This window comes from Rhamphochromis longiceps, linkage group LG11 (assembly GCF_057381845.1).
Source record: "Rhamphochromis longiceps isolate RC_006_pf linkage group LG11, R_longiceps_female_GT1.1, whole genome shotgun sequence".
Taxonomy (NCBI): domain Eukaryota; kingdom Metazoa; phylum Chordata; class Actinopteri; order Cichliformes; family Cichlidae; genus Rhamphochromis; species Rhamphochromis longiceps.
Window position 1 is genome coordinate 24,149,026 of NC_140567.1, and position 11,284 is coordinate 24,160,309.

The 11,284-nt window shown below is 39.9% G+C and overlaps 1 protein-coding gene across 2 annotated transcripts; it reads right to left on the minus strand.

The window, feature by feature from the left end:
• Positions 1-136: 136 nt before the first annotated feature.
• Positions 137-10,420, minus strand: mboat7 (membrane bound O-acyltransferase domain containing 7). 2 transcript variants are annotated; one of them, XM_085423112.1, is made up of 9 exons: positions 10,187-10,420; positions 8,931-9,010; positions 7,761-7,890; positions 7,389-7,515; positions 7,135-7,291; positions 6,532-6,727; positions 5,344-5,496; positions 5,040-5,216; positions 137-2,970 (listed from the first exon to the last, which is right to left on the minus strand). In XM_085423112.1, exons 2-9 carry the CDS (start codon positions 9,004-9,006, stop codon positions 2,559-2,561), a joined length of 1,428 nt encoding a protein of 475 aa, XP_085279238.1. In that variant the 5' UTR covers positions 9,007-9,010; positions 10,187-10,420; the 3' UTR covers positions 137-2,558. The 2 variants fall into 2 exon arrangements, with proteins under 2 accessions (XP_085279238.1, XP_085279237.1); XM_085423111.1 differs by having other exon boundaries at positions 8,931-9,013.
• Positions 10,421-11,284: the final 864 nt, after the last annotated feature.

An 11,284-nucleotide genomic window follows, 5' to 3' on the forward strand; every position in this document is an offset into this window, starting at 1 on the left:
AAACAAGGATGTCAGATATTTTGTCTTGAAGTGCTAAAATCATAAATGTCTTTGACTTTACAGGAGAGGGGAGGAAATTAATGCATTTTAACAGCGGACAGGGATGCCAGGAAATGAAATACAACACGCTGCTGTGTACAACAAAAGCAACAAAAGGTTTTTAATAACAGGATGTCGTTAACAAACATTTACCTAGAGAAAGCACTGCGTCCCAATGCTTTGCAGAGGCTTTAATATGACCTTTATAACAAACTAAATCTTCACAGAGGAAATGCTGAAATGTATTGCACTTTCAACACTGTTACAAATCAGGGAACGTTACAGCCGGCGCAAAAACAAAACCCCCCCACAAATAATAACCTCAAGACCATACAGTGCGAAATAACAGTGAGGGAATGGCAATAACTCAATAACATCATGTATTAACTTTCCGCTGAAGTGCACTGAGGAGATCAAACAGTTTTACATTAATGTTACAGAAATGTTTGTATCACAAAAAATGAAAATATGGCCTCTCTAAAACATCATCGCTGCCTTAAAGAGAATTAACAGTTGAGACATGCTCAGGGTGTTCCCCACCTCTTGCAGTCAGCTGAGATTGGCTCCTGAATTTATTTTAGGAGCTTTATTGACAATATCCCCCAATCCTAGCTGTGCTGTTTTCAATGACAAACACTGGCAGCTTATAGAAAATTGTAAGTCTTCACATTAAATGTTTGGTCCCTACCCAGAATGTTACACGATGGCAGTACAGACATTTTGGCAGTGAACGGACTATTGTTATCATTTACATGGCACACCTTTCCCTGGATACAACAGCATGCAGTGGAGATGCTCCTGATATGATCTAAACTGCTTACATCTATAAGCAGAACAGTGAGGGGAACTAATGCAAAAAAGATAAAAGAAAAAAAAGGAATTTAGAGGATTAAAATTTAGGACACAGTAATGTTTGGCATACAAAAATAACAGAACATACAGTGTGTGCATGTGTGTATATAACATATATATACACATATAACAGGAATACAAAAGGTCAATTCTTATCAAACAGACCAAAATAGCTGAACTAATGACACACTCATTAGGTTATCTCCATCATAAAACTAGTCATTCATCATTCTAATATAGGCTGTAGCCAGGATCTCAACATGACATGCACCTCGTTTGATTAGAAATACAATTCAAGACTGCTTATACCTCATGAAATACTATCAAGACCACCATACAGGTGACAGGAGTGGATTACTAGTGCAGCAGGTAATGGTAAGAATCTTTCAGATGTGAATACAAGCACTGAAATCTGGGTGTTTGCTCCTTTTAGTGCCCTTAACTTAAAAAAAACCCCATGCACCACTGGTATTATCCATCACTTCCAGGTGAGGAAACGGCCGTCTTTTTTTCTTTTTCTTTTTAAAACCACACATTTTCAACATTTTACTTGAAAGATAATTGCAGTAACACACTTATAACAACAACATATGGATACTAAGGGGACTGAAACCACTCCCATGTCTTACAGACACAGTTAGTAAGTATGAATATTTACCTACGTTAGTTTTGCTACATACAGAAACAGATTTAGTCAATCATCTGTGTCCGAGGTACTCGTTGCTCTTATAGTAATAGGTTTAACTGCAAGAGGTAAAGGTAACCTTGTAAGCATTTCACGTTTAGATCTGGAATCGTAGATGGATGCATCTATGCTCAGTATCTTGTCAACGTGTGGACTGGAGGAGCTGGAGATCGAGTCTCCAGACATTTCTAATACTAGACGACCTACTTTACACCTGGCCCAGCCAGGGTCGTGGACTCATAGATGGTGGTTGTGTAAGTGAGGAGTGCAAGGAGTCCACCCAGAATCTACCTCTACCACTACTGCAATCCTATACACCTGTTGGTACAATATTTTGAAGAACAAGAAAAACAAAGGATGTATGGTACAAATTGTGGTTTGGTTGCATCAGAAAGGCAACCCGGTATAAAAAAAACAAAACACCAATCAGACACCTGCTGTGGTGACCTCTCACGAATAAGGGAGTAGCCAAAAGTAGCTTTCCTTATATGATACTACTACTGGGATCCTGCACTTTCAAAGTCGAGTTCTACGCCAGCAAAAAGGGTTTCTCAGATTGATTTCATGTCAAAAAATAATGTTGAAACTGCTAACAGGCTTTATCAAAAGAGAAACAGAAGGAGTTTGTGAAGTTTAGGCGTTTGTATCCACGTGTGAAAGATTCCTCAGTAATGTTAAGATATCTGCTGCACTGTAACCGTTTACAGACCAGCTGCCACTCACACTCTAAAAGCCTTCACGGCGCTCGAGGATTCCTCTTCCGCTGTTCACAGCATTTGTATGAATATGTTTATATGAAATGCACTTTTATTTTTGTTTTTTAACTAAACAAGATTTGAACTTTTCTCTTGGACCTGTGTGAGCTTTCTTGTTAGGAAGATAAGTGTTGGTGAAACCAGCGTTTGAAATTCTGCTCTTGCAGCAACCTCCTCCTCCTCTCCCAAAAATGATCTAACCAGTTTTTATTTCCTTGCACCTCCTTTCAGTCTGTTTTTTCTCCACTTTTGTTTTTATCATTATCTATCTTCTCGCCCTCTCTTTTCTCTTCTTTGTCCCCTCTCCTCCCTTCCTTCTTCCCTCCCTTTAAGACCCTGCCCACTAGTATACAGCAAACAGCAATGACATGCATGATGAAGTAGATCGACATCCAGTAGTTGATGGTGTCAGTGGCGTTCAGCAACACGAAGCCCATGCACATGTAGTCGTAGGCCCTCATTTTCAAGAACCAGTGAACCCAGTCGAAGATGTTCTGCCCACGTGGACCCAGTTTAGCTCGGACAGAAGCCTCCATGGCAGACTCTGCTGCGATGCAAAGGGGGATGGTGAGGAAAGAGAGGTAGTAGCCAGGGTGCAGTCCGTGCCAGTAAGCACTGATGAACATGGTCCAGCCAGCCCTGAGAGGTACAGACACAGGAGAGAGGCACACCAAACACGAGGTGAGTTTCTGTCCTCAGTTGTTAGAGGTGTTAAGATCGTGAGGCGGGATAAGGGTGGTTTAAGTGCAAAAAAGGAAGAATTGTAAAAGGTTTGACCCACACATTTACATAAATGGGATATTTAAAGTCTTCGGTAAGTGTATTTGTAAGAAAACAAAACACAAACCTGCTTTTTTTTTTTTTTACCCACATTATTAATATGCATCAGAATATTCATGATTCTGTGTGCTATAAACTTCCACAAAAACATGTGAGCTGCGTCGTGGCACTGGCTGACATGTTCTTTTATCACAATGAACACTGTGTACTCTCTTTGTAGCAGGCAGTGTAGTTTATTTTTGACACACACGCACACACACACACACACACACACACACACACACACACACACACACACACCTGGAGAACAGAACGCTTTGCTGAGAAGAGGCTATTTAAATAAATAAATAAATAAAAAGAATCCACTACTGAGTGAGTCATGTTTGCTACAAACTGAAGTGTCAAGCTTTTCTTTTCTGTTATGTCTCATCATTGTGCAAATGAGACACATTTTTTTAAAAATGTGCATGTGCGGCAGCGACAGAGACACTTGGAAACATAAGCCAGTTAAGAAAGAAGATAGTAAGAGAAAAGATGGGACATTTGTTATTAATAATAAAATGGGGGGGGGGGAGACAATCATCTTTTGGACGACGTTTAGCTTTCATATTTTCATGCATGTACGTGATGTCATAACATTTATGATTTCCAGACAAAGTTGCATCAACTTTTCACCAACATCTTGTTTTGATGATAAGAGACTCAGACTCACTCCCATGAGTGGAAATGAAGCCTCATGCTCCCTTAAACACTCTTTCACATTTGAGCCTGATCGGGTCACCTGACCTCATTGTTTCTGGCCACCTAATGTTGCTGAGCCTAGATCTGGCTTACTGAAGCAACCCCAGATCATAACACTGCCCTCACGGGGTTGCACAGTACATAATAGGCATGATAGGTGCATCGCTTCATTCACCTCACCCCGATGCTTTCATCACTCTGGAGCAGGTTAAATCTGCACTTGGACCACATGATCTTTTTCCATCGCCCCAGAATCCAATCTTGGATGCTCCTTACTAAACATTTCCTTCCCAATTAGCCTCACTCATAAATGAAAAGAGGAAAAAAAAAGTGTTTTTTTTTATTCTTTCCTCCATAAAGACAACATTTGACAGTCTCCCTAGCACACTTATTGACAGGTTTTGACACCTCAGTACATATAAATAAACATGTGTTTTGGCACCAGTTAAAACTGGTTCTGGGATTTTACTAATCTGTACACCCAGCTATTTTTTTATATAAGCATGTCTGAAATATGACCTATGACTCAGTTGAGCTTTGAGGGTTACCCCTAGTCAGTTTTCAGTGGGTAAAGCTTTTGGGTAAAAAGTTTAAGTGGTTTCTGACCACATTTCCTCTTTGAGGAAGATGAGACACCACTTTCCTTCCAGGTTTCACTAATGCGTTGGACAGTTTTTAATAGTTTCAGTAATCTCCTTAGTAGTTTTCTTTGCTTGATGCCGGCCAATAATTTGACACCTCTGTAAATGAATAATATCATTTACACAGCATGAGATATGTCTTCTGATGTGGTTGTTTAAAAAAAAAAAAAAAAAAGAGAGAGAGAGAGAAGCTACTCATGTCGTCAGTTAGGTTTCAATACCCTGAAGCAGTTATTCAGTGCATGGCTGTTACTTATTTGCTTATTTAAATCCAGGTAGTTACGTTTTTCCCCACGTACTGAGTTTGGAATTTTACTGTTGCCTTGTAATGTTTATTAGCCAACAACAGCACTGCATTTAGGACTTATTACTTCTGTATAAGATATGAAGCTTCACTGGCATCCCTGCTGAATATAAACAGAATATTAAAGAAGACTGCTGCCACCTCTCACATGTACCTCCTAACATTAGAACTTATTGCACAGGTCCCATATACACCACACAGGGATCTCTTACTGTAGAATAAGTAGAACCTGCTTCACATACCTGAGTGTGTAGGCTTTGAAGGGGGCGTTGGGGTAGATGTAGTGATGCAGCCACCACTGCACTGTCATATTCCAGTAACGCATGCCATGTCGGACCTTCACACAGAAGTCAGTGTTGTAACAGTCGATGTTCTGGATGGTTTTGAAGTCATATTTCTCCTCCGTGGTGGGATCAGGACTGGAGAGAAGGAAAAGAAACCAGCATTTAACACCAAAAATATGAAACCCCTACACTTTTAGAATATTCGTTTATGTACACAGATGCATCCTCTTTTTATATGCTTGCTATTCCTGTGATTATGTACCTGTAGTCGACAGTAGGTCCTCCTCCAGGTTTAGAAAGAGCCTTTTCTGGATAGCAGCCCAGGCCAGCACTGATACAGCCAGCCTCAGCGCCGCACCACGCTGAATAGAAACGCATTCTAAATACGAAGAATATTGCTACCATGTAGAACATCCTGAGGATGAAAGCAAAGACAAAGTGTATCATGCACCTTTGTCCTAAGAAACAAATAAGATGTGACAAATCTATTCAGTGCCCTTTACTGAAGAGTTAATTACATTTTGATATATATACAGTTACTTTATTAAGTACACCTGTTCAGCTGCTTGTTAATATCAAATCAGACAATCACACGGTGACAACTCATTGCATTTAAACCCGTAGACATGATCAAGACGACCTGCTCAAGTTCAAACAGAGCATCAGAATGAGGAAGAACAGTGGTCCAAGTGACTCTTGGACAAACTTCACAAACTTCTGATCTGTTGGCATTTTCTCCACACACCCTTCTCCAGAGTTTACAGAGAATGGTCTGAAGAAGAGAAAATATCAAGCAAGCATCAGTTCTCTGTGTGAAAATGACCAATTCAATTTGAGCTGATAGGAAGTCAACAGTAACTCAAATAACCATTGTTACAAGCAAGGTATGCACAAGGGCATCGCTAAACACACAACACATTTAACTTCGAAGCAGATGGGCTACAGCAGTGGAAGACCACACTGGGTGCCACTGGTTTCAGACTGGCAGGGGTGGTGTAATGGTGTGGCACACGTTGGGCCCTTTAGTACCAACAGAGCATCATTTAAAAATCACCGTCTACCAGAGTATTGTTCCTGACCATGTGTATCCCTTCATGACAACAGTGTACCCATTTTCTGATGGCTGCTTCCACCACGTCAAAAAGCTAAAATCAACTGAAACTGGTGTCTTGAACATGACGACTTCACGATACACTGTAGATGTACCTAATAAAGTGGCAACTGAGTATAAATGTTATTTTTGAGTAAAATCATTCTAATGAATTCTTCTAATAGAATTTTTTAAAAATTGCTTTGTTTACAGTTGTCTTACTTTAGTCTACTTTTAATCACTGATAAAAAAAAAACTTAAACAACTCTCCAGTGATAATATGACAAAATATAATTAATCTATAACTCCTATTAATTTCCAAAAGCGTATTGCTGTTGTGCTGATTCTTTGTCACAATACCTATAGAAAACGTTTTGATCCAAGAAGTCCTCGGTACGAACGTAGGCCAGCGGAAAGACAGAGTTGACAGCCAGGAACAGAGCGCCATAGACAGGAACCGGCTTCAAGCGCTGCAGGCATGGCGTCAAACCGGGGAGGGCCAGCGGGCTCGGCTGCCTCACCCAGTCAATGTATGTTTGGAAGCGGAAGAAAGGGCCTTTAAGGATATGAAGAGATGAGACAGAGGGATAAATGCAGGATTGAGAAGACAGTGACAGACAAAAATTGGGCAATCAGGATGATGCAAGGTATAGAGAGGAACATTAGAGGGCAGTGTGGTTCAAAAAAAAAAAAAAACAACACAGGGTGCAGTTGAGTAGGAAAAGGAAGTGAGAGAACAAAAATAGAGTAGAGATTTATGAAAACTGTTAGAAATAATACTAAAAAAAAAAGCATGGACTCACAATATTGGACAAGTAGCAGAAAGCGAGACAAAGAGAGACAACAGTTAAAATTCATGCAAAAGCAAATGAACACCAACACTTAATTACAATTTACAGCTAAAAACAGTTCATGTAAGATCAGAATTTCCTTTTTTCTGAACATTTAAGACAAGTTATTTACCCGTCATTATACCGACATAACAGTAACTATATGACAAAATGTCGTAGATGGAAGGCTCCTGCGACAGACCGCCAACGACGGGGGACTTTGCAAAGGAGCTCACGTCTTTCTTCTTCTCCACGTGGAAGCTGCGCACCTCATTGGCCAGACTCACCATCTACATAAACAGTAAGATAAGGATGCATGAATTTGAAATACACTGCAGTATAATTTTAAACTGATTTCTCCACTTGAGTGTTTTTAACTTTCCATACCTTGAGCGTGAGAAGTAGCTGGACGGCGTTGGCGAAAGGTGTTGGTGATGGCAGACCAAACTTAGTGACCAGGCGGAAGAAGAGGAGGTAGAGAAAGGTCCAGCTGAGGCTCAGCGCTGGGGCGTGCCTTGTAAACAGACATATATAGTTAGGAGTGAGACTACATGTACATGGAGTCCTGTTGCATGCTGTGATCTTCACTTTCTGGCTGAAATTAAAGCTTACAGGTTTTTATTTCTATTTATTTTTTTAACCATTTCTACACTCTAGATCAGCTGATATATTTGAGAAATTTACAGGTGAATTCACAGACAACAGTTTGTGTGATACAAAGTAAAATAAGTCTGAAATGCATGGATGTTCGTTCCTCACCTCCAACTGCTCTTGATAATAATCCATGTTCCGATCACGGTCACCAGGGAGTGGAGTGTGTGGATGTGGCAGGTGGCGATAGTGATGGACAGGCCGAGAAGAAGAGCTGCACCCTGCTTCACAGGTGGACCTGAAGTGACAGAAAAATTGCAGAGTGGAAGCCACCTACAAGTGTCTACCGTGGGGCAGGAAAAGTGCCTGACACAGCAGGAAAAATATAATGTTATATAAGTCTGTTGATTCCCACCCACTGCTGTCAGCCCCCGTTGATAAAAGGTGGAGAAATGTAATTTTTTTTATGCAAATTGAAAATAAAAATAAAATCATCAGTTAATTAGTGAAAACCTTTAAAGAGAAAGCCATGCAAAATATAAACATGAGCATTTTTTGTGATTTCCATGTGTTTATCCTGAATATGTGGTCGTCCTTTCACATATTCAAGCTAAGGTAAAGATTGCCTTTGGGGCAAACATCATTTATTGATTCCAGGAGACGTGAAAGTCCCTTCACTTTATTATTCAACTTATACTGATTGATCAATATCCTTGCTGATAAATGGTCTACAAATTTAACTGATCACACACCAGCAGTGTAAAGCAGACTCTGCAGCAGAATACAACCAAAAATAAAATCATTAAAATGTTTTCTGCAGCACCAGCTGAATGCATACGATTTCCTGTTACAAAGTGTCACACACTTCTGTGCTGCTGTAACTTCAGTGCTGTTTGTTAACATGGACTTTTGGTGTGACTTTGAATCCAGTCTTCAAAGGACTGACTCCCCCCCCCCCCACTAACTGTTGTTATGTTGTTTTGTTTCCAATGAATTGCACAATGTGCATCACTGAAGATTTTTAGCTTCATGATTTTATTCATCAAGATCCGATGTGCCAGTATTTTTTCCCCGAGCACTTACAGAGCACTGAAAATCAACATAATTCGTCCCGTTTTAACCCTTTACTAACCAAGTATCGTGTATGCAATCTGGACTTATTTGAATAATCACAACTCTCAAAATAAGACTTTTTTTCCCCTTTTGCATTTAAATAGTAAATTATGGTTGTGTCAGTTTTTCATCTCATAGTATAACAATCACCAGCAAACAGCATTAGATAAAAATAAATATATAAATTATGTATGAATGTGTTCATAATTTGATCGAAATACTCACTGAGGTACCGGAAGAGGAATCCAACAGGGATGGAAGCAGCAAGGACTCCCAGGTACACCAGCTCATCAGGAGACATTGCTCTGCTGACACACACACACACACACACACTTTTATAATGCAACCCACATGCAAAGTAAAGCATGAGAGAAACACTCCATGCAAATACTCAGAAATAAAGTTTGTGTGCTGAGAGTGAGGGATATTTCTAAGGGCCGCCACAGTGCAGTGAATTACACAAACAGACCACTGAGGCCAGAGTGGCTAGCAACAGGAAGTCTAAACAAGTGTTGTTTAGCTGTAGATGCAGGTGTAGGAAAGGAGCCTAAAGTACACAAGAAATACTACAACCTCCTCTAAACACCATTTGAAGGACAGATTTATTTTCTGCATTTTAGTAACAACAAATCACTTGTGCTTGTGTAAAATTATCTCGCCAGCAATTATTAGGTTTGCTGAATTTGAACTTCAGCGGTTGTGGTGCCATATGCACTGGTATACTTTGCGTCAGCTCAAAATGTAATCCTAACAGCCCTTCTAGCCTCCCATAGTTTATATCGAAATTCAGCACAGTAATAGTTTATCCATTTGAATAAAAATGAATAGTTACAAACATTGAGCCCACACTTATCCAGCCTGAATGCCTGAATCTTTATATCCCAGCTTTTTCATTTTTTATATACTTTTTATATTCTCCACAAATGTGCTGCACAGGAACACACTAGGGTCTAAAATAATAATAACGATAAAAAGCCATTTTAACATCATCTGTACACATCCGCGAACCCTTGTGAGAACACAGAGTCGTCTGTAACACCCCTCACATGGTTAGAAAAAACCAAAGAAAATCTGCTCTACGTGAAGGAGAAATTATCCATGTTAAGGTAACTTCCGGTGACAAGACAAGAAGAGCCCCTTGTGCAAGAGCACACTTCTCTTTTTATTAGTGTGGAAACCACTGTCGATTATATTCCGGGGTTAAAACGTGGCTGCTGTCAGTTACCATCAGTATGCACACCTTCAACAAGATAGGTGCAGTGTTGTAGTGAGTAGTAACAGCACTGTGTGTGCGGTGCTGCTTGACTGAATAAACTGGGTTAAAAACACAAGATTACGCATAAAACCCACGTAACAGGAGTTTAAGCCACGGCTCCACAACCGTTAACAGGCAGGAAGGAGACAGAAAGCAAAACTATCAGTCCACATTAATGTTTCATATTGGATTGAACACCGTTAGAGCAGTAGACACTGTTACTTACATTTATACAGCGGGATACCTGTCCGTTTGAAGACTGGTAACACACCTAACTAGCCATTCACACTTTAACACCGGATCAGTTTTCACTTCCTGGTTGACGAGCGATGCGTCAGAGATAGATTATACCATTTTTTTTTAAATTATATTTTAAATTATATTATTTTATTAGCGACAGAAATGAAAATGGAAGAAGACGGGGAATAAACAGCCTCGACTGGGGACTCGAACCTGCACCTTTACAGTCAGCCTTTTCAACAACTGAGCTAAACAAGCGCTCGGATTGTACCATTATCACTTTAACGGCAGGGGTGCGGATTGGATGTCAGTCTAAAACGATTCATTTCCATATTACCTGCATTTAACGCTGTGGCTCACTGTATTTTACTGAAAACTGTCGAGCAATGGACGTGAACCTTGAAATGCATATTTTTATACCCCAGTTAATGGTTGTCATTTCCAAATTGTCCAAATAGACTTTGAAACATTAAAAGAAGCTTTAGAGTATTTTTTTTTCAGAAATTAAAAGTACAGTAATTACAGTATGCAGTGTAGTACGGTGTGTGCGATATTGAAAATAAAAACAAACCCACAGCTTTGTGTCATTCAGTTACAATAACTCATACTGCGTACTAGCTAGCATGACGGAGTTTCTATACAGCTGGGTAGGTGCTATGAAGTTACTGATAGTGAACTTTTATTTTATTCACAAGGTTAGTTAGTAGAGAAAAACGGAATCGTCTCGTATTCAGAGAAAATATTACTCAATATTTGGTATTGAGCTGAATATGAATACAGTTTGTCCCGGACTTCAGCTACAATGAAAAAGACACAAAGCTGGAGTTTTTCTGTGTCTTTACGGTGCACAGCTGCCTCTTCTTCTCTCATTCTCTCTCCCTCCCTCTCCTGTTGCTACTTCAATCATGAAACTGATCAATGATCAGCTGATCGGCTTTTCTCTCTCGTTTGTTTATCGCCCACTTTGCGCCAGAAAGAAGAAACCAGCGGATGTCGTGTTAAACAACAGCATCACGTTTAAGCTTGATCAGCTGTTGTTAGAATGTATTTAATATTATTTTCTTAGGTGGCCCCTAGAGACAAA